The sequence below is a fragment of the Sitodiplosis mosellana genome, unplaced genomic scaffold (genome assembly GCF_009176505.1).
Source record: "Sitodiplosis mosellana isolate CC-2019 unplaced genomic scaffold, AAFC_SMos_1.0 Smas_scaffold_21, whole genome shotgun sequence".
NCBI classification, from domain to species: Eukaryota; Metazoa; Arthropoda; class Insecta; order Diptera; family Cecidomyiidae; genus Sitodiplosis; species Sitodiplosis mosellana.
This window is the reverse complement of record NW_022595263.1, coordinates 219,767-244,169: the sequence shown is the minus strand read 5'-3', so window position 1 is coordinate 244,169 and position 24,403 is coordinate 219,767. Positions and strand designations below refer to the sequence as shown.

The 24,403-nt window shown below is 37.4% G+C and overlaps 2 protein-coding genes and 1 non-coding gene across 6 annotated transcripts; 2 read left to right on the top strand and 1 right to left on the bottom strand.

Annotated features, from left to right (window-relative positions):
• Positions 1-18,446, bottom strand: LOC129568625 (dedicator of cytokinesis protein 9). Of its 4 annotated transcripts, none has more exons than XM_055446741.1 (15): positions 17,708-18,446; positions 17,296-17,411; positions 8,979-9,095; positions 8,598-8,902; positions 8,177-8,480; positions 7,918-8,095; positions 6,888-7,853; positions 6,448-6,701; positions 6,064-6,358; positions 5,939-5,979; positions 2,651-5,704; positions 2,419-2,565; positions 1,685-1,895; positions 1,318-1,612; positions 1-1,226 (listed from the first exon to the last, which is right to left on the bottom strand). In XM_055446741.1, exons 2-15 carry the CDS (start codon positions 17,392-17,394, stop codon positions 992-994), a joined length of 6,501 nt encoding a protein of 2,166 aa, XP_055302716.1. In that variant the 5' UTR covers positions 17,395-17,411; positions 17,708-18,446; the 3' UTR covers positions 1-991. The 4 variants fall into 4 exon arrangements, with proteins under 4 accessions (XP_055302716.1, XP_055302717.1, XP_055302718.1 ...); XM_055446742.1 differs by having other exon boundaries at positions 2,651-5,701; positions 17,708-18,212; XM_055446743.1 differs by having other exon boundaries at positions 2,651-5,701; positions 17,296-18,400.
• Trnan-guu (transfer RNA asparagine (anticodon GUU)) lies at positions 2,222-2,295 on the top strand. Its single transcript has one exon. It is a non-coding gene; the product is annotated as a tRNA-Asn (tRNA).
• Positions 18,417-24,403, top strand: LOC129568626 (uncharacterized). The gene is made up of 10 exons (XM_055446744.1): positions 18,417-18,747; positions 18,821-19,954; positions 20,036-20,404; positions 20,482-20,577; positions 21,456-21,626; positions 21,725-22,428; positions 22,510-22,871; positions 22,970-23,028; positions 23,101-23,439; positions 23,509-24,403. The coding sequence occupies exons 1-10, from the start codon at positions 18,711-18,713 to the stop codon at positions 24,351-24,353; spliced, it is 4,116 nt and encodes a 1,371-aa protein (XP_055302719.1). The 5' UTR covers positions 18,417-18,710; the 3' UTR covers positions 24,354-24,403.

The window sequence follows — 24,403 nt, the reverse complement described above, 5'->3', positions numbered from 1 at the left end:
TTTCTATGAGAATATTAATGGTTAATATTTATTATTCGATTTGATCATAGATTCGTTCCTATTTCTATTATAAGTTATCAAAATATCAAGAGAAAAAAATGAGAGAAAACAAATATACAGCGACAATATAGACACTAAAAAAACATTTACAACACTAGAAATGATGACTCGAATGAAATATTGATAAAGTTTATTTTTTTTTCGTAAATCATAATACACACACACAAATGTTAATGCCATCGTTTTGCGATGAATAAAATAGGATTAAATGAAACGATTTTATCTCTATTATTCCACAATCGAAATTGTGCGTTGTGCTACTTGAAATTGAATTGGCTTCGGTGTGGTAAAAATATAGATTCTATCGTGCTAGTTCCTGATCCATTGTGTCATGGTCTTTGAATTCATTTTAAAAATCGTCTATTGAAAAAGAAAATGTGAAAAATTCCTTTGCTAAAATTCCAATCTACTCATTATGTTCGCTATTAAAGCTTTAGACATCAAATGAGTACAATATCTATATTGTGCGAATTATTCGCTTACATTCCAACATAAATAAGCACTATTTATATTTTCCACTGACAAGTGACTCTATTATCACAACCAACTAAACGAATAGCAATAAACCGAAAATTAAAGTGTAATCGAAAAAAAAAATATTTGAAATGACCGTTTTTTTCTTCATTCAATTAAACTCATAATCGTTTCTTTTTGATTTAATACATTTTTGTGGATTTATTCCAATGAAGCTTCTAAAAATAATTCTCAGAAGGCTGTTCTAATATTCATGCTAATGTGAATTGTCTAGGTTTGCTTAAGAGTTTATAAAAAATATCCTGTGCGTGTCTTGTGATTTTCCGGTACCTATGTGATTCCTGCGTTTATCTCGGCATTCTTGAATTAATAAAAGCATCTAATATATCAGTAAATGTCATAAGAGTGTAGAGTAAATTTGAAGATGTTATGTTGATACGATAGATTTGTCTGATCTTTATGCTGTGCTTGAGTTATTTGGGGCTCCGCTGATTGCACTAAACAATGCTAGGCTGTTTCGATGCACTGAGTTGCTTTCGTCAATTGGTAAAAATGATTCGTCGAGCAAATCAGACAAAGCAATGCAGAGTTTTTCATAATTGTCTTTCAGTGCAGCATGGTATTCGCGTTGATCATTTGATATCATGCGACCGTTCACTTGAAGTGCTGTATTACAAATTGACACGAACTCTCTGCAATTCAAAATGGAATACATCATTTGCTGTTGTTTGTGAAATCGAATCAAAATCAAGCATGAGTATCAAAATGATACAATCATTTTACCTGAAAATATCTTTTAATTCATCGATCTTATCTTCGGAATACTTGTCTTCGCCGTTCTCTTTGGGATTGAGGAAGGCGTTAGCATACGCAAGAGGTCCTGCATTCACTTGAACAGCAACACTGCCTTGCAATCGCAATTGCAATTTCTTCACATCGATCGGTGGCATAACAACCTCTTCCAGTTCACTAACTCGGTTTTGCATTTCATCAATGGCAACTTCAATTGGATTTAGTTCGATTGCCTGCTTGTGTTTCACCGGTATCCGCTTCAGCACATATGGGAACGAGTACATTGCTGCAACGAAATAATTCATATTAGTATTTGGTATTGAAAATGGTCCCAAAATTATTTGGCCAGTTTAATTACTTGTCAAAATGGTGCGCCGCTTCCATTGCTCTTCAACGCTTCCGTGGGCGGTGCCGTTCTTGGTGAATGGTGTTTCAAACTGGAATGTGTCCACATCATGATTTTGTTCAAAGAAATTCTGCCGTGTTTCCAACTCATCTTTGCAGAAGTATGGTTTCGAGTGCGTTACTTGTATATAGGCTACTTTTGGGTCAAGGTCATTCACATTTACCTGTAAATAGATTCATGTGTTAAATTAACACCGTTAATCAAATTTTAATTTGTTGTTTAGTTCGAGTATGTTATTCAGTGCTTCCAAGCAAAGCAATCGTTTAGTTATACATCTGGGTTTTTCAACGTTGACAACTATTCTAACCTCAAATTCATTGCTCTTCATTTGGCAAAACAAAACGAAGTAGTGCGACGTTTCATGCAAATCATATGCAAACCAAACGAAAATTACCGAATTTTGTGGTTTGTAAACAGAAAAGGCAAAAAGAATAAAAAATAGAGTATCACTTTGATTGAAGATAGAACTTTGTTCACATAAAAATATACGCCTCCGTGGCGCAATTGGTTAGCGCGTTCGGCTGTTAACCGAAAGGTTGGTGGTTCGATTCCACCCGGTGGCGGATTCTTTTTTTTTTCTTTCTTCTAAACTGAAAGTTTTTTTTTTATAGAACTATACCCCGATTTCCAACTCTGATCCGTTTTTACGAATTTTGAGCCATTTTGAATGTTTTTGTTCTACTCACCGGCGATGAGTCTTGAATCATTTTCACACAATCAGCTCCGTATTTGTCTTTATACTGTTTATAAAGACGCTCGGAAATTTCGCTTAGCGAAGTTAGCTTTGGTTCCTTATAAATGTATTCAACGCCACTGTCTTCTTCAAAGTAAATCTGCAATCGAAAAATATTTTTCAAGAAAATGCACCATTTTTAAAATTCAACGTATTTTCTACTTAAAAAGAAATGTGTGACACACCTGTCCAAAGAAAACGACTCTATAAAATCGTCCCAGCATGCGTTTTCCCGATCGATTGACTTCATTGACCTTGCTATAGCTTTGTGCTAAGTGCTCATAGCATTGTGCTAGCATAGTGTAGTCTCGTTTATTTTCCAAAATCGGTACAATCAATCGATACAATTCCCCCAAGCATTCATATCTTTCGCCCCGATCCAAATACTCAGCGCAGTCTTTCAATTGTTCCAATAACATTTGTTCGGTATATTGTGAGTCTGGTGTTCCGCTATCCAGTTTGAGGCCTTTTTCATCCACTGGGATGTTTCTAGATATTCGACCAAATGCTTCGGCTCCCCAATTCACAAAACCGCTACCTTTTAATTTTAAATACTCTGCGATGAGAGCGGCAATATGCAGGTTGCACATTGCAGCTTCGGACAAATCACCATTTTGTTCATGATTTCGGGCCATTGTGACTAACCAAGTGTGACGCAGTTCGGGCGTTGAATATGAGTTAGCAAGAGATTGTTGCAATTCAAGTAGCCGTTCTGGATCCATGTGATGTGCTTGCATTTGAGCGGTGGCCATTAGAACGGTTCGTACGCGTTTAGTCAGATCTTTAACTTCGGTTGGAAAACCCGTTCCTTTCATTGCCTTATCACTTGTCGCATAACTATTTATCATCGACAATGACTCTTGGAAACGAGCATTGTTCAGTCCAATTACATTTCCAATCATTTGTGACACTGAAATAATGACTTGTAAATGTACTCTGGTCAGTCCCTTGCGGCCACTGAACTCGAAATTACTCCTCATTAGCAGATAGAGAACGGCGCATGCATCTTGACGAATCGATGTCAAACGGCTATCGCAGCATTTTAGCAATTCATACACAATCTGGCCACATAAAGCGGCATTGCCACGGAATAACGCAGTCGAGAAATTATTGATAAATGCACGAAGAGCAGCAAAAACATGTTTGGATAGATTCTCTGATTGACCTAACTGTAAAAATCGAAGGTAAACTTGTGCCAGTTTTGGCAGTACTGATCCATCCAGCATTTTATCACGGAATTGAAGTGTATACAGTCCCATGCAATCCAAAATTATGAGCCCGACTTCAGCAGCTAAACTCGATTCTAAAGAGGCAATCTGTGACCGTGTCGCTTCTTCAACTAAATTTTCTCTGGTGTTACTGTGGTTCAATGTTCCACTACTGCCGCTTTCATGCGGGAATTCTCCATTTTGCGGTGATACACGCGCTGGCAAAGTATGTGAACGGCTCGTCTTTAGCTTTGTATTCAAATAACCAACATTCATCACGATATTCTTTTTGCCCACATAACGGAAATTGATCAGGCAATAGTCTAAAATCCCGAAAAATGAAATTGTCTCACTTTCTGTGCAATTTTGCCACCAGAGAATCATGTGCTCTTGGCTCAAATTCTTTACAACAAACAAGAAGCAAATGAGTAAGTCTTTTGTTTCACTTTCGTTGAATTTATCGAGTCGAGGTATCATCGGTGGCTGAGCCATGCTGATCGAGCGTGCATGTCCCGGTCGAATGGTTGAATCCGATTGAGTATTTAAGCTTCCCAGTATTGTTGTGTCGTTCGAGAGTGCTGAACATTCTGAGTCAAGTGAATTTGTCGAATGGCCATTGCGGAGGATTTGTTGTTGACCTGCTATGGCGGCCAAATAGTTTGTATCCTTCAATAAAAGCGAAGTACGGCACGGGCTAGTTTGATTGAGTCGTGATCGAAGTTTTGGCGTACTATTTGCCGACATAATACTGTTCGAGCTAACCAATGAATCACGGCCAAATACGTAACTGCCACCTGTTGAATATCGGCTCGTGCAAATTGACATAGAATCCATTGGTCGACATTCATTCCCGTCGAAAATGCGTGATCGATTCTCCATCACGATTCCAAGCCACGGAATGTAAATCATCGCTAAACGAGCTGCTTGTCCTTTGCCTTGGTATCGATCATCCAAGTCATGTTTCGCTAAAATCTCTTTTAGCACATTCAACGACATCTTCCGAATGTGACCCACTTCGTTTAAAGCACTTTTCACTTCTTGCAGTAGAATACCGGCCAAAAAGTGCTGCCGACAAAATTCTTCCGATAAAGTAAATCGCTGTATCAAATTGGGCTGGCGTGAGTTTGGTGACAGTAAAATTGGCAGATTCAATGGAACATAGTGTTCATGCGAACAGATTTCTTGCATAAATCCAAATTTGTATTCATGTAAAATTCGGAGATCTGATGATGAGAAGCGATCCAAATACAATCGAATCAACTTGAATACAAAACCTCTGTCCATGAACGTTAGGCAGCGTTTTATAAATACTGACAGGTTTTTGTTGAGAATTTGTGTTTCATTTGGCAGATCTTTGTGACGTGTAAATAGATATGGCACGAGTATTTCAAATAAGTTTTCGACTTTCGCCTCAAATTCATCGGTAAACCGTTCGTTTCGATGCATTCGAATGCGACCGGAGTGCAGCAAATGTTGAGCCATGCTTTTGACAATAATGTCGAAGAAGATGTTGGAGTATTTCATGAATTTGTTCACTACTAAAAAGTCAGTGTTGCTTGGATTTAAGATGGATGGCAGGTATCGGCACAATTCGCTGTGCACCGTATTTCCGTTCATTTTCGGTAGGAAGTGTGTTGTTTGGAATACAAACTTCACATACGAATTAATCAATTCCTTACGACCAGCCTCCTCAGCTACCGTATGAATCAAATTGATCAACAATCGGATCACATTCAATGCAATATCTTCGCTCGTCGTATTAACCAGCAGTGTGAACAATTGATTGAGAATCGTCGGCAAGAATGTGATTACAGATTTGACTTGAATGGCGTGAGCGGCTTTTAGAATTTTGCACGTCTCCGATTCAGCCGGTTGTGCGGTCAATTTTCCTTGTTGCAGCAAACGTTCCGAATGTACAAATAAATTGTGCAAATGTTGATCGGTGGTCAAAACAGTCGATTCCAAACGAAAATTGATCGCAAAGATCGGCCGTTGATTGTCAATCCATTGAATATCCGGACCTGCATTCTGCTGGGAAAATTAATTGTGTGCAGCATGAAAGAAGAATTTCACAAATAAAAAATTAACTTTGGTTAGTTTGGTTTTATCAGTGTGAAGAAGGTGAACTAGTGATTGAAAATTGGATTAGCATTGTTATATAATTAAAAAAAAAACTGCCAAAAATCCCAAATTGAAATAGAAAATTCTAAAAATTTAGTAAAATAATTTAGAAAAAATGTGCATTAAATGGATAAGAATCCTTACGCCTTTGCCCAATCCAAGCGGTTGAATTGCCAAATAACCGGCTGAAAAAGGTAAAACCACAATTTGAAAATCCAAAATAATAACATCAACATTAATTGAATATTTTATAGCACTTATTTCATTACCAGGAAGTGCAGCGGCAACGGGTAAAACTTGTTCTTCCACATTAATTTTTCCTTTCGATAGCAACGGCATCCACGAGTATCCAACGGCACTCTCGTATGATGTGTTTGCATCGCGTCGTTTTGACAAATCGCACGAAACGTGAACAAACGAAAACAAAAGGTGATGATTGGCGGTTATATTCAATGGCAATCGTATCTTTACTTCCTCATACCACGTCGGATTGGTATTGTGATGTAGCACTGGACAAGAAATCTTATCGAGCAACATTGATTGACCTGCTCTACCGTACATACACTGCAAGAGATAATCATTTAATAACATATAATAGAAAAAACCGACGAACGAACGAATGAGAGAAGAAATAATTGTGATTATAGAATTACCGGTATCGATTTCGCTCCTTCCGTATCACTCTCTCTTACTTCGATGGTTACAGCGACGTTTCTAGCGCGCGAAAATAGCTTCTGACTATCGAAACTCAGTGACTGTGGATAGATGAACAGGTGGTTCACGAATGTCGTATATGGATACATGTCACGATCTAAATTCACAGAAAATTCTGCAATTTCAAATGACGGTTCAGCTGTCGGTGGCATCGGGAATGGTTTCAACGGCATCAATGTTGTCGTGAGGGAATCTATGAATTGAAAGAAGATCATTGTGTTATTAAAAGAGTCATTAAAATGGAGTATCAATAAAATTGTATTGAATAGACAAGCAATAAATGATGATTGAATCTAAGGCATGCAATCTGGGCGAAAATATAAGATAGTTGGATCAGATATTTTTTTATATATCGATAGATATAAAATCGTCCACTTACTGTTTGGTAACTCGCTAATGGATTCGGTCATGATTTTCAGGAATCCTGGTATCACAGTCAGTTTGCTGAATTTGTCCGGTTTTCGATACTCTGTCAGTAGTTTCAGAATATCTTCGTCTTTCAGTTTGTTTGCATCTTGTCGATAGATCGCCGGAAACTCAATGGCTGAATCCAAGTCACTGCTATACAATCGGAACAGTGGTCGTGCTGCCCACGCGAATGGCATGCGATAATGTCCAATTTTTTGCGAATATTGTTTTACGTTCTTGTTTAATTTAGGTCCCATTTTTGGATCTTTTCCCGCCTTCAAATACGCATCTGACGTGTTATTGATGCCACCTTGGAGAATTTTCTCAATTTTTACCACTAAAAAGACGTCTGGATGTGGTGTGGTGACGTTTAGAACGGCTTGTTTGGGTCTCTTCATCCAATCGGCTGGCAGCGCATCGAATTCTTTGGGCAATGTTTGATATTGAATTGTTTTAGGTTTGTCATCGGTTCCATTTACACCATTTGTTTCACTGGCTTGTCCATTTGTTAACGTGTTTTGATTTGTGACCATCATATCTCGCACGTGCTCCGAATTCAAGTCAAAGTAGAAATTTTCGGTTAATTTGCGCCCATTCTTAGCATCGTACAAAGCTAAGCTCGTAAAGTATGGCTCAGCCTGTACATATGTTTCCTTCTCACAATTCTCCAAGGGTGTTTGCAATCGAAACTTTAAACTATCACATTTGATCAATATTCTGTGGCCAAATTGCTCTCTGTACGGATCAATAACTTCATTGTGTGTGATTGGTCGCAACAATTGCGAATAACAGTTGAATAGCTTGCGCCGATGTTCTCGCCTTGCTTGTGCTATCGAAATATCTGTTTCTCGTCCGTACTTCATGAGTTGCGGATTCATACTTTGGTCCAAACCTTTCAACGTTCCAAATATATTCGGATTTTGATTCGGATTTGGTGCTAAAAGATTAAAATGGGGAAAGTTGAAAAATTGGCCATTTTCAAATTCACAAACAACTCTTACTCTTTTCCCTTTCCAGTGTCGCGGATCGTGTGTCTTCTTGAATTTTGTTCTGATTTAATACTGACTGCAGTTTTGTTAACCAATCTTGCATGTCACTTTCATTGTCTGCGGCCAATGTAAATGATTTGTGACCGGCTGTCATTCGAAGTTCAAAACAGAATCGTCCCCGTTTTGGATTCTGAAAATGTTATTGATTTTTCATCAGATTTGCGATCAGGAATTCGATATTGACGAATACAAAAATTCAACTTCAACATACCTGCACGACTTCAGTGCAAAAGTCCATGACAATTGTCGCCTTGGCCTCACATTGTTTTTCATCTTTGTGCAATTCCAGAATGTATGTTCCATCAACTTCTTGACGTAAGTAGCAGTACCTTCGTTTAAATGACTTTGATCCAATGTGAGCAAACATTCGATCGGAGGCTGTGTCTGGTCCTTTATATAAATATCCCTGTTTTGTTATAGAATCAGCTTGTGATCGTGTCATTTCTTCGTCGATTCGATCTGGATCGGTATCAACTTCGTACACTTCTTCTTTGTTGGTGCTTTCTGAAGAGGATCTGCATAAAGACAAATGAAAAAAGTTAAGAATACAATTCACAATTTTGAATTCGTTCGGATGAAATAAAAATTTCGCTTCAAGTTTCATAATTGCATGTTCATGTTCACACACTTACTTGGGTAGTTCATGATAGGATCCACTGTACGCACTGTATTTGTAATGGACGAGGTGGTTATTCGACTGATAGGTGTGTAGAGCTTGTCTCGTGAGCAACAGCCCATGAGACTGTGAGGATGGTGGATTATGACCATTTGTTATGTTCTCATCCTTGGCCTCGTCTGCCAGAGAATTCGACGAAGGCGAACCATTTGTTTTCAACGATCCATTTGACAGTTTCGTGCTACTGACTTCTTTTTTAAGTGTTGGCAATATGGGTATGAAATTGGAAGTAGTGCGGAATTTGCGTGGTAAGACAACTTGCTACATTTCAAGATAGAAGAGAAAACAAGTTTTAAAAAATTCTCCACAAATATTCTACTAAATGAATTGAACTCACCGATACATCGTCAGTCGGATAAATAAGAAGCTCGCGTTGTGGATCATTTTGGATGAGTGTTTTGTTTTTGGCAACAAAACTTTCAAAATCAATTGGCTGAACGGCTAGCGGCTTATTCTGAAGAACAAAAAACACAAAGAAAATGTAGGAAAAACGGAGAAATTTTCTCTTTCGAAAGTCTAATAAACATTGGTATTAAATCATTCGTATATATGGTTCGACATTTCTCCCATTAAAGTATTGATATAGTATTTGTGGGTTTTTCTTCCAATGAAAAAAAAACCACCAGCCTATACATAAACAGTGTGGACGGACATTTAAAACAGTGACGAAAAGCAATTGCGGCAGCAATTCATCAAAAATGATTACAAAATAAATCAATCAGTGACGTTGTTCTACAAAACGGATTTCAGAATGGATTTGGTGCTTAATATATCAGAAGATCGTGTCAGTAATGACTGCAGTCAGTTCGATTGGTTTCAAAGTAGACTATCAGGTTATTGGCATCAATGTTGTTGTTTGCCTGTTATAATCGCGCATAATTATGGTGAAAATCAAATCAGCGCCAAAAAGAACACGATTCATATTAAACAACTGTGATTTTGCGGTTGGTAGACAAGTGACAGCGCTAGTCGAAAGCAGCACTGCCATATTCAACGAATAGCAACATTAATGCGATATCGTGCAAACATCTTCATTCATGCGAACATGTTACCCGGTCTCAATGTGTGTGACTCTCGTCGAAACACTCATTGTCTCTCTGTGCAAACTGCGCATTTTTCATTTTCTTCTTTTTTCGCTATCACCGCGAATGGTATTTCTTGAGCTGTCTCTCGTATCGTTTGCGCTGATTCAATCTATCGATTTCTTTCTCCGCTGTCCCAAACATGTTTTTTTTTCATAGCCGTTGGCTTCTTCATTTAAACTCGCTAGATTAGCTTATTTGCAACACCACCGTATTAGAAAAAAATTCAATGTTGAATGAAAGTTTGAGCGCGCACATTGAGAATTGCCAATGAATTCGCTGTCGACATAAACAATGCAGAAAATTACTTTGAAACGCGCCCAGGAAAGCTATCGATTCAATCATTGGTTTGGAAATAAAATAGGCACAAATTATTGACAGCGTTCGTTAAAACGACTTGTGATTGTTTACGATCGGCCTGGTGTCATTTTTTTAATTTTATAAATAGGCAAATGATTCATGTAAAATTTATATGAGATCATCAGTGTGATTGGCTGTGTTTAGCCTCTGAATGGCCGGTGCGGGCAAAGTTCATCGATTGGTTAAGAGACATTATTATCAGAAAAATGATCGAGAGAAAATGGTTGGCATCAAATCGATGTGAATTCAAGTGAAAAATTTTAACATCACCGACTATAAAACGAAACATAATTCTTCCACAATGAAACGAAACCGTTTATCGATTGTGATTGTTTTTGGATTTTTATGCTTTTTCTGTACTCAGTTTTTTATCGTCATTTTTGTCCTGATAACAGATATGGCAAGAGAAACGGCAAACCAGTAAAATTTGTGAGCCATACGAAACGTGGCAGCTACTTAAAAAATGAATGGAAAATAACATGCTGTTTAGTCAAGCCAGCGCCTTTTTTGCAAAAAAAAACAAACGCATCCCGTACGTGAGCGGGCAATGATATTTCAGTTTGCAAAGTTAATTTGCAATTGCAATATCAACAAATCAACAAAACCCATGCAAACAAACTGAAAAACGATAAACGTTTCCTTCCTTCAGTGACTTTCATATTCACAAGCCCAAAGCGTATACTGGCAAATGCCCATGTTCAGTCGGAAGCATAGAACAGAATTATGGCCTACGGAATCATACAGCGATGATAGTATAGTAATTTAGTTGAACCATTACAAACTATCATGCAAGAGCCTCAAAATTGCACGCTTATGATTTCAAAAGTAATACGATGGATCTGAGAGTAAAAGTTTGCGTTTTATTTAATGTGCCGTTTTGTGTTACACATGGTACGATTTATTAGTGTTTCGAGGAGGAAGAGTGAAATGAAATTAAAATTTAACTGGAATTGAAGTTGAAAAACAAAACAAAAACAAATGGAATTGCACGGTGAACTCAATTAAACCTAACTCAGGCTCTCAGCCCAAATGATTATCAAATGGTCTATTTTTCAACATCGTGAACACAAACCCATTTAGTTTGTTAACATTTGGTTGTGAGTGCTCTAACAAAGGGATTAAATGACCGTTTCACAATTTCCTGCTGTTTCAAGTGGCGATTTGTAGGCTGGAAATACAAACAAAGCGCCTCGAGATTCGAGATGTTTTCCATTTATTAAAATCTTAATTAAACCCTAATTAATTTACGATGCAGACTTGTATTTCAAATGCGCAGTATGTGAGGTTGCTGGATCAAATGAACGAGAATTGCGCTCTCTGTGTGTCTGGGCATGTGTAATGAAGCCGAGCGCAAACTTCATCAACGATGAAGGCGACGCATCTGAAAGTCTTCCATGTGATTAACATTCCGATGTTCATTTGTAATCATGCACTTACAATATGAATCGTAGTGGCATCAAGGTTCTCATTTGTGCACAGAGGGAAAAAAATGTGCAATGCAACATATGTGAAATGGAATTTCGTTCTAGTGCAACACAAAACGACTCAGAGAATATTTGTTGTTTAAATTTAGATCTGGCTGCCTTTCTGTTTTGACGCGATTATTAAACCGCGTCTTCTAAATGGCATGCGAGACGCATTTTGATGACAGTTTTTCTTTTCTTATTTTCATCAAAACAAAATGCAGTCACGAAATATTAAATTCGATGCACGACCAAGAATTTCAGTTTTTTTTTCATTCGCTCGAAACACAATGAAACTGCCTTAAATACTTCATTTCTAATCTTTTATGCACAATAGACAAACTTCATTTTTTTATATGTTTAATCCCAAATGTGAACAAAGAACTGCAACAAGTTAACAAAAATGCATCGAAGATTTCTCATTTTGTCGATTAAATGTGAATAAATCAAATGTTTTTATAGTTGAACAAACACATAAACCGGTGGGATGTTTGAAACGTGTAAATAATAATAATAAATTCTATGGTTTGTATTTACACATTGAATTTACTAAGAAGTATCGTTACACTATCTTTTCATTTTAATCCCATACAGTAGTATAACGATGGCATTGAGCGAGACAGAGAGACCAATTTCGATATTCACATGACACGATGTGAAAAACAAAACGCAGTCGCTGTTTAGTTTTTGTCGGATTTTGTGACCGACTCATAAAAACGTGCATGTGAATGTGTGTCGCAGTCACTTGTATAGCTTCGTCGTCGACAACATTATGAAACGATGGCAGTATGGCTATCGCAATGCAATTTCAATCACGTCCAATCAAATAATTTTTTTCTGAGAGGTATTCTACACGAAGTAAACCCAAAACGTAGATTATCATTGTTCTCCTTTTGGGATTTGCTTGAAGAATCACTCAAACTCAAAATAGAGAAAATTTAAATGCATATTTGGTGTTTTTTATGGTCTTAATGCTCTGTTATTTTTACGTCACATCCCAACAACTACCGAACAACGCTTTGAAGTGTGCTTGCTTAATAACTGTCTGGTAAAATGGTTTTAGCAGTTCATTAAAATGTAACACTCAATTTACAAAAAGCGTCTATATTTCTTTCGACTGAAAAATAGTGTCTGTAAAAAGCAAGAGCCGAAAATGTGGAGCTCCGAATTTCATGGCCCAAAATTCAACCGTTAATTGGAAGACACAATTTTTGAATGTTGGTTTGTGCTTGTGAATTGACGGAACATAGATTCATTAAATGATTTTTACTGCTTGAATTGAGAAAGCCAATGAATTGCTTTCTTGTTGAATGAAAAACTTTTCTAGGGCGTTTTGTATGAAAAACATTTTCGATTTTTGAACTGGCAAGGTGATGAATTTCTAGGTTTCACTTAAACACAACTTCGCCGATTCGGGCGTCACGATGAACTGAAAAAACATTCTTGGCTCATAATCCAATGGAGCGTCGACCGAATGAATTCGAAATGTATGTCTATGAATCAGGAACTATGTTTACTTTGCATCACACGAATGTCAAATCAAAAACGAGAAAGTGATTTTCCAAGAGGGAAAAAAAACTAACTACTTTTTTTTCTCGGTAAAATGTGAGTTCATAAAACGAGGCGAATTTATTAGAAGACGGATGGAAATTTCGAATATTCGCGCACTTTTGTCGCTTGACTGAGAGAGAGAGAGGTTTAATGAACCGGCCACTCCTAAATATGATGTGCATGAAACTTGTTTGCTTTTATCAGATACAAATTTGATGACTAGAAGTCGTCTTCACAACGGAATCCCATATGCATATATGGCTTAAAAAGGTAATTACATTATTGTTCAGAGGTACGCTTCGGTGCTCATCCATACGCGGTGAGCCGATATTTCTTTGCTGGCTCGAAATGATTTATGGGTGTCAACAGCCCTCTTCGGCGGCGATAAAAACGAACTATTCTTTAAATAGAATGAAATCGGCCAGTGACAAATATATACATATATCGATCAGCAGAGCAGCGCCTGATTCAGCATACCGTTACAACGCCGAAATGTGATGGACGTACGGAAGAAAAGATGGTAAAAAGAGAGATCAAAAACCGCATGTCACTCATTTGCGTAAAGCAGAAGTGATACGGTGGTCTACTTTTCTCTGCGAATTTCCAGTTTGTCTAGAAAACCAGTTATGGGTTGATTATTATGATATATGCGGTTTATGATAATAAGTGTCTTCAATGAAAATAGTTGAGATCACGCAATTAATCAATTTGCCTAGTGGATTTTGTCTGTCCGTTTAATTTTATCTGGTTCAAACGATGGCTACAAAGCACGAAGTAGTCGCATTAAGAAAAAAAAGCGGTAGCAATAGCAAACTTGCGAAAGTTGCGCAGAGATTTCTACGGATCCATAAAACGGGGCAAATTTACCAAGTTTGAGTGACCACTTATCCGAGAAAATCCAACGCGATGAATGTTAGCATTCATTATAATTTGTGATGATAAACTCCGTGTTTTCCCCCCGTGAACAGTAATGACCATAATAAATGGCGAGAATTTCTTGACTTCGCTTCATACCTTGCAAATGGTCGTCGTTTCGTTCACAAATTCAAGATACTAGATCTAGAAAAATTTCTTCGCAAAGAATTTGCTGAATTACCAGACAATGACCGTGAACGATATAAATGAAATTCAATGCAAACAGCGAAATAGTAGACGAGAAAAGAGAAAAAAGACCAAAAAAAAATTACATGACTTTTTTATCTCTCTCTCTCCGCCACTTCCACCGCGAAAAGTAGAGCGTATTGTTTTTCATTCCATTATTATGATTCAGCTGTATAGTATGTATCTACGTTAGTCATGGAGCACTGAGCCCAACGCGCAATGATATACAGTGGCAACCAAGTATAAAATCGACACAAAAATTATAACAAAAACATATGGCAACCGATTTCTTTTGCAATTTTCATTCGTTTTATGTTTTCCGTAGCTCCCAGGCTATACGATGTACATGCACATGTGAATCTCACTTAATGGATGTGAATGTGAGTAATTCTATCAAATAGAATTCTGGAATACACCCATTGTTTTTGCGCGCGAACGAAGAATTTTTTTCTCTTCTTCTTCTTTTTCGTCTTTGTTTCATGTACACTTTTTTATTGTCTCTCTATTTCCACTTTGATACGATGTGTCATAAGGCCAGTTGCTTTGCTCTGAAGTGAAATAGCAATTTTTCCATAGAAGATAGGAAAAAAAAATACAGACACAAATCACATGTGTGAGTCTGTGGCATTGCAACGACGAGCCAATCGTTGTTGCTTTTTTTCTTTCTAGCATGCAGCAGAATGCAGACTCATCGCCAAGAATCTGCATTGCATGCTGACGCTCGCTCTGTGTGAAGCGTGATTGCTGCTGTGTCATTTTTCAACGGTTCAACTCCAAATTTACACATAACAAATATATTCGCACATAATTATGTGAGCTTTCGCTTACAATTGCAATTGCGAAGCCACGCGCGCGTTGCGTTAAGGTAGAAGTCTAAACTTGACTTCAGCGGCTTTTCGGTTCAGCTCGAAGACATTTTGCAATGCAGAAAAAAAGCAGATGCGAAATGAAAAGAAATTGTTCGAGTGAAAATTTTAGCGTTGGAAAAAAGAGAATGGCTTGTGAATTATGGCACAAGCAAAAAATCGGAACGATTCATTGGCAACGCATTCGACGACGACGACGCAAAAGTCAATGTTTTGCACCGGAGAAATTTTCCGATACAAAAATGGCAATGTTAATTAGCACTTTGCAGGCATTTTTTAATTAATCGCTTGATTTGATCGAGCCCCCAAATGGTATGCTTGGAATTCGAAAGTTCATTGCTCACACGAATTGAAACGGAGAGAAAAACATCCATGGGAAAATCATTGATTTGCGATCGATATAATTTTTATGTTCATTGTATTAAAATTAACCACTTTCCTGAAACAAACACGCATCGATTCAATCGGTCCGTGAGCTGGAGTTGTTTATTCCGCAGGTCAACACCCGAAATTAGTTTGACAAACACAAATGGTATCTGTCAACATGCACGTCATGTTATGCTTAGCATAAAAATTTATTATTTTAGCTGCGGAACGTAACACGAACAAAAGAGTAATACAAATATATGCCCAGGATTGAATAACACAGCGAGCAAATGTCGAGGCTAGATATTAAGTGATTGTCATTTATCAATTAATGGCGCTGATAAACGTGACTCGAGCGGTTAACGTGTGTTCTTCATTTTTTGTTATTCTACAACAGTTTTTGATGTAATACGTGCTCATCGTGACAGGGTGAGGCAACACTTTCAGGCGGAAATCGTATTATATACAATCTCATTTGATTGGTTTTTATTATCATGGGTGTCATCGATATCGCTCTTATCGTTTCAACGTAATAAAGTGCGGCTGATTGTAATAATTTGGGTGAGACGTAACAATGCTCAAGTTTATGCATATACACCAACTGGCCATGTGAAAGTCTAATCGATGAATAGATCTATGGAAGAAAAATTGAAACCGAAAACACCGTGTGTTTACATATAACATTATGTGTGTCCAGACGTATGTTCACATACGCCTGAGAACTTCCATTGTTTGTTTAAAATTATTGTGCTTAGATACGCCGTAATAAGAGATGGCACAAACAAACGCCATGTCTAAACATCGAATTCTGATTTCATGATTACCTCATCGACCTGATTTTGTGTTTGGCATCCGAGCATCATTTTCGTCTAATTTATGTACGCCGAATACGAAAAGAACGACTTTCGGGCCGACTTGTGCAGTTACTGCCAAAACGCTAAGTCGTACGCAGCGATAAAAATAAATTCATAAAATATGTGTTTACGTCCATATTTTCAAGTCGTCTCTCTCTCTGTATCGCTCTCCACTACAACATCGGAAACAGATGTTCTTTACTATAAATACTTCTATAAATACACATGATAGGCATCACAAAAAAAAGATTACTAAGTCGCCCGATGTTAAAATCAAGATAATCTTGATAGAACCAAAAAATTCTTGCCATAAACTGAAGTTATCAAGTTTTTGTACATAATTTCATCAAAATATCGCTACTTAATACGAGCTATCACAAACAACTTAAGGAAATGAAAACTTCTTCAACAATGAAGTAATGCGTCAAAAGTACAAGGAAGCGTCTGCTCAACAATCCAATTGGTTGCGAAATCGATTTTTACACAAGCAAAATGAGTCATCACTTGTGGGTGCTGCTACCGTAGATATCCAACGGGAGCACGTTTTCCAGGCAGTCGATTTGCGAAAGAAGGTCAGTGCACTGCTTTATGGAGAAATCAGTGACATTTCGAGCCACTGATGAAAGACCTTTTTATTCATGCTATTTTCAGCGTTTGATGCACTTTTGCATCGATTTATCTCTCGTCACAATCAACACAAGTAAAAATTGGTGATTCAACAGAATTTGCCTGCAGCATTGAATGTAAACGTCCTGTTCAATCGCACCAAAAAGCCATTGTCTGCATAAGAACACTTCACTGCATTCATCCCACATTCAAACACATAGCTAAAGTGTGATATATAAACATGAACAAACAAAAATAAGAACTTGCATCACAACCGACACACACACACGACACTATGGAGCCACCACACACTCCAATCAACTCTTCAATTGGTCGAACCAAATAACAACATTTAGATTGATATATGTATGTTAAGCGAAATAATAATGTAATCGGAACACTTACAAGCACTGCACTTTCGCGTACGACTTGCGAAACAGATTCACGTAATTGGGCCGCCATTCCCGGTTTATTAAGACCACGGGTAAATTTACGTTCGGCCATGTCGCTAATAAATAAAACTAAAAAAATAATAAAAAACACAACGACGCAAAGTAAAAACATTCATTCAATCGTTCTTGTCGCCTGGTGCCCATGTATACGCACTCCGATCAAGTGGTATACACGCTGTTTGAACTTTAATCGATCGAACTCAAAACGAACCAAACAAAAGAAGACAAAAGAAATAAAGACGAAATAAAGAACTGAATTAACAAATTGTATTCGTATTTCGTATTCACACAATGAAGTTCTGTGAATCGTGGTTTTCTTCCTCTTCTTCTTCTTTTTCTTCCTTTGGTAGACAATAATTTCTCACTGTTATTATTCTGACGCGCTTTCGCTTTCACAATGCAAAATCGATACACTTGAATTCATCCAATGGAAATATCGATTTTCACTTTTAGTTTCCATTCGACCACATTTTTACACAATTTGCAGTAATTTTACTTTCCGCTTTCAATTGAAATTCAGTTCGTAGATATATTTCTTTTTGGAAATTCAATAATCCGATCGCGTGGACAGACACTCTGTCGATATTCATTTATACGACACTCCCCGACGCACTTGTTTATCTAAACGCCATACAAACTGAATGCCGAACACAAAATTTACTAAAATCTCATTGCACATATTTTCTCTCTCTATTCTTTCTCTGCTGTTAGAAGTTTTAGTTGGTTTGTTGTCTGGGTGTTTGATTGTATTGGTGAATGCGTTTGTTTGTCTTTTTTTTGTTATAGTTTGTTGTTGTTCGGTTTATAATAAATAAAAGCGAAAAGTGTCAATCTACGACCGACCGTGTTCAAACGCTCAACAATACTAAAAGTCATGTCGTTGCTGTCGTTGGTATCACGCAGCTAAACCACTGCCGTATTCCGTTCTACACAAGCATGAATGAAGTATGTACGACACAGCCGCAGCTGATATATACACTTCAGTGTGACCGCGCGGTTATTTAACTGCTTAACATACACATTTATGTGTGTGTTAATATGTTTCAAATGGTTCCGACAATGAATGAACGGTCCGTAGTTTGTGAGTTGCCGCACGCCTGGCGCAATACAATCTCTCCGTAAACTCTCCACATGGAGAGAATACGATTTGACAGCTTTGACACATCGACTCAATAAGCAAGAAACGTCATTGTTTACATCTTTATATTTTGCATCATTTTTGTGTTTTTGACATGTTCATTCACTCTCGCTTTTTTTACTGAAAAAAGTTATTGTCTTTTGCTATTTTTACAATCGACTCGATAATTAATCTGTTGATTTTTTTCAAAGTTAAATATGTGGGGGTAACGTGTTCGGAATAATACACAAATGGATATACAAAACAGCAATGGGAAGCACATTCAAGGTGAAATAAATGTAAAATTAGTATTTTTGTACGTTTTTTTACGATGTCTCTGTTTATTATTTTATTTTTGAAGTGAGTTTACCCATGAATATTGCGCAGGAACAATATGTTTTCACGGATCATTACAAATCATTCGATCCGAACATGTGTTCGGCGGCTGAGTACAGTCCACCACCACCAGCCACCAATTCAAATAGTCAACAAACGGCAGTCATCACACCTTTTCATACGATTGCATCGAATTTTAATGAGCTGCCCAATCAAAATTCGGAAATTGCGCTGGTTTCTGCATCCGAAGTACCAAGCAACTGCATCACCTACAGCAATGTCATATTTGTGCCGACAATAGCGAACAATGAAAATCAGCTGGACCAAATGGGAGGCACGATCGAATTGGTAAAGCATGAATCAGACGTGTCTGGAGCTGGAATCAACGATTCGCAATCATTCAAATATATTGTGTCTTCTGAGCCGCGCTTTGTAAATACTTTTATACGAACCAATGATATCGATAATACGGCTACAGTTTTGAGCAATGATTCGAGTGGTGCGTTTATTGGCCAACCGATTACAAATGTTCCACAGATCGATGAGAGCAATTTAATTGTGAATTCCATTCCGGATGAAGCCAACCAAATCCATCAGCACTTGAACAATGTTGAATCAATCGACCAGAATCAGATCACCGTCCAAATGCACACAGGCAACGACCAAGAAGTGTTGATGCAAGATGAAAATGGACAACTTTATCGACAAGTGCAGAATATCCTAATCAACGGAGCTTCAATGTGTCCAAGTGAACTGTTGCCCATCCTGTCGGCGCCAGTCGATCTAGGTGACCCGGACTATGTCGACAATCAGCTGCAAAGTATTAGCAGGATACAGAATTCATTCAATCAGCGAGAAAATTCATTGCATGAAATTCCCTTTCAAATCCCGGTGAATTTCGTATCAAATTCAGAGCCAACCGAAACAATGCCAGTCACTTCAAAATCTATCGATACAAATCTGGATATGCAACAAGTTGAATTCATTTTTAACAGTTACAAAAATACCCATGCAAATCAAATTGATACAAACCAATATGGAACTGAACAAGGCATTTTGAATAGCAATACGAACTATCAGCAAAATACATCAATGCAATCGAACAACGATTCTGCCAATCAACAGAGAAATTTGCTTGAGAGCACTATGTCAACGCTATGTAAGTCAACATATTCATTAATTATTTAAGTTCCTTTCGAAAAAAACTCATAAATTCTCCATTTGTCATTTTTTGTTCCAGTGGCTGCCGTGAACGACATAACGGCTCGTGATGAACAGTTCCAACAATATCTGAATACGAGCAAAAGTGTTCCAGACCACAGTTTGGATTATTACTCCGCATCGCAAGTTGAGAATATACCACAATCGATTTATACCAGCCCAACGACTAAAAACCCATCGGAATGTGCAAAAGAGATGCCAAAAACTTTTTCTCTTGGACCAATTTCAAACGAACTCTTCTCAAATAGCTGTGATTCGCCGATAAATGAATTTGTTGACATCAACGATATGGAAATCATCAAGAAAAATGTGCAAAGCCAACAGGGTAGAAATGTTATAGTGAGACGATCGCGACGAAGGAAAACTACAAAGCGAAAAGACGATGCATGTACGTATTATTTAAATAATTTTATTCATAAATCGTTTATTTTTCCCAAACATAAGATATATATTTTTCCCTAATAGTGCTAGTTGTGGATAAATTTGTACCAAGTCGGGCTCTAGCTACCTTGCCAACATCTTATTTGTACTTTGAGAACAGCCTTGAAGCCAACCGATCAAGTAAGTAGTTTATCAAATCCAAATGTCATCTTTCAGTACAGTTCCGGATTGGCCAAACTTTTATGAGTGAATTCCTCCTTATATTCGGTCAGAAATCCTCTATTCGGCACAAAATTGCTTTGGTTTGCTCGATTGATTTTTGATGTATTGTCTAAATCTCTTTTTGGAATTGGAACATCGCATGGAATGGTTCTACCTCTTGTTTTCGGTATTTGTAGCCAATCCCAAGTCGTTATAGCATCATGTTTGATCTCTCGCGGTGAGAATTGTCGATGATCTAGAGTTTTTGTTGTTGCATAAATATCCAAATACTTTTCATAACCGCAATGTTTCACATCAATATCGACAAATTGATGATCTGGCCGTGAGTGAATGATACTTGGCGTTTGTTGTCGATGTGCAATTCGGTCACAAGGTTTGAAATCGCTTTGATATGTCGAACCATGCTTTGAGTGCTGAGGAAGCAGCTGATTACCACGTTCGTAAAGCTCTTGCGGATAAACAAATCGTGAACACGGTACTGGCACTTCGAAATGATTTTTGTAACTCGAATAAGGAGTTTTTTGGAATTCGTCACTGTATTCGGATTTGAATGTATAATTGACCAAACAACTTTTTGGACAACCACTCGATGACCAATCGCACATTTTTGTGAGACTGACAAAATATTTTTAGATAATTTTTTTCATCAACTGAAAAACTGGCCCTTAAAGAACGACAATAACTGAGAGTCTAATCTAATCTAATGAAAATTCTAAACAAACTCAGTTGCTATGGTTACATTTACGTATTTCTAACTTCCATTTTTAGATATTCCATCACATATTCAACGCAAATTGAAACAAATTACTCAACGAACTTTTCTATATATTTTTCAGAACAATCCGTATTTGCAAAGCGGGAAATTCCGTTGGATATGAAATTCGGACCGTTTGTAGGAGACACCAAAACACTAAATAAACATGAAATCAAAATGTACAGGGAAACAAATCAAAATAATCCGTTGCTATTTTTAAGTCACAACTCGGTATTGGATGTCTCAAATGAAAGTGAGTAGCTTTGGTAGAACTGCAAAATTCGACAAAATCAAAATTAGCAATTTCTATAAAGATTAACAACTCATTTTGATAACACTCTTCTTAAACAGATACGTCAAACTGGATGCGTTTTGTGCGACTGGCTACGAAGCACCGCGAACAAAATCTTCTACTATGTGTTATAAACTCTCAACTCTATTTCAAGTGTTGTAAGTCTATTGTTGCAAAGCAGGAGTTGCGTGTTGGATATAGCAAGGAGTACGCGCATAAGTACCATCTGAATCAATTAATCGCAGAGAAACCAGAAAAACCCACTGAATATCTCTGTATAAAATGTGATGAACGATTTTGCAACAATGAACAACTAAAAAATCATCAAAACGAACATAAAACGAACAATACAAAGCCCCCCGTGCAGTCAGTGCCTCGAACTACACCAATAAAAAACAATGACTCAACTATATCTCCAAATAAGAGCAAAGACCGATTAAACACCGGTGCAATTCGAATGCGAAAACTAGCCCTATCAAAACTATCACGCACTTCAGGGCCGACAGTTCGATACGCGTGTTGCTATTGCAGTAAAGTCTTTTCGAAATTTCTAAACTACAAAAAGCATACGAATATCGTGCATTCGGTTGACATCGAACACAAAAGAGTGAAAGTCGATGCACAACACAAACGATTGACCGTCGAAGATTCCGTGATGAAAAAGGAGCCCATAAAGGAAAATGAGAGCGAGAATATTGATGCCAAACAGTGGTTTGTTTGTCAAACGTGCCAGCGACACTTTGTAACAGCTAAGAAACTTGAGGTTAGAAATTGTTTAGAATAATTGATTCATGGAAGTTTTGATTTTCCTAAGCAAATTTGTTATCATTTGTTCTTCTTCTAGAAACATCACCTTTCAAACTGCAGTGATAAGGAATCGATGGCCGTTCAATGCCACATTTGCTTGAAGCATCTACAAACCCCGTCGGCATTGAGCATGCATATTAAAACGCATAATTCACCAAGTGGAATTTGCATATGTCCGTTCTGTTCGCAAAGATACCAAAGCACAATCGTATTTAAGGAACATGTAAAAAGTCATATGACCAATGGGACGTATAAATGCCCACATTGCACAAAAGATTTTCCAAAATACTCATCGGTTCGGAAACACATTCGAATAAACCACTCAACCGTTCGATTTGTGTGTCATGAATGCGGCAAAGACTTTAAGTCGAAATATAAATTGAAAGAACATTCGCTGAGGTAAGCAGTCTACGCGAAGTTTCGAATAGAAAAAATGTTTGATTCAGTTCAGAGTCAAACAGCTTCATGATTTTCATTCTATTTTTTTTTTTCATTAGTCACTCTGACGTTAGAGAATTCTCTTGTGATGACTGTGATAAACAATTCAAAAGAAAAGGTAAGGAATTGTGAAACTTTTTTGTTTTTTTCTTGTGTATTTTCAACAGTTCAATTTTCATGTCACTCATAGATAAACTCCGTGAGCATATTCTGCGAATTCATGCCAAAAAAAGTTTTTCAAGGAATAGCAAAAAATTCAAAACAAATATCAAAGGCGAATCTTTGGAGACATCACGCGATGAGGCACCAGCAGAAGATTATGCCAACGATGAAGATCTACTTTTAACTGAGGAAAAAGACTGTACCGTGCAATGGAGTTCAAAATCGATGCAATCGGATGATGAACTGCCAGATGTGGATTCAACAGAGGCTTCAAGTAAGCCAAGGTTCAAGCCAAAAGTGCCACCAACCGATTACGAACGATTTATATACAAATGTCAAGATTGTATGCTTGGGTTCAAGCGACGCGGTAAGAACGAAAGGCAACAGCTTTCTCAAGATCTCAAAATAAAATTACAATAAAAACTTCTGTTTTCAGGAATGCTAGTAAATCACATGGCCAAACGACATCCGGAGATTCGTATTGATTCAATACACGAACTGAATTTACCGATTCTAAAAACAGAGCGTTGTTTCTATTGTCAATACTGTGAAAAATCGTACAAAAGTAGTTCAAAGCGCAAGGCACACATCCTGAAATATCATCCAGGACAACAATTACCGGTGTCAACACGGTATAAAAATGAAGAAAGCGAGAATGCTCTAGAGCAGAATCCATCATTCATAGCGAATATTGGTAGCATTACAACCCATGCTCACCAGTGCAAATGGTGCTACAGACAGTATGCATCGCGAAGTCGACTACTTCAACACAAACGAAAAGATCACAGCAAAGAAATTGAAGATTCGTACAAACACAAACAGAATGATTATTTCAAGGATTTGAACATGATAATGGATTCACACTTCCAACCATCTCAAATGCAAATAAACCAGAGCATTGACGACTATACAATGAAATTCAACGAGATGCACGACAACGAATCACATCGATTCCATCACATTGGGTATGAGCCGGAAAATCGGTTGCTAGAATTGTCATCGGCTGCACTTGAATCATTCAAAGACGACTATTCATTTTTGAGCGATAGCGATGTGCATACGGAAGCAATGGAACATTCAAACATAGGTGGTTCAAGAGTTGATGTCAATTTCAAAATGGTTGGTGATGAATTTGGACAAGAAAGTTCCAACTGTGATCTAAATAGTCTACCGCAATTGTTTGAAGAAATCGATTGTATGTCATTGAAGCCTAGCCAATTTGCTCCGAACAGTTCAACGCAAATCGATGGCAGCATCGAAAAACTCAGCTATAACAAATAGCATGTGATTGACATTTGAATTTTGAATAAATCTAATAATTTAATTATGAA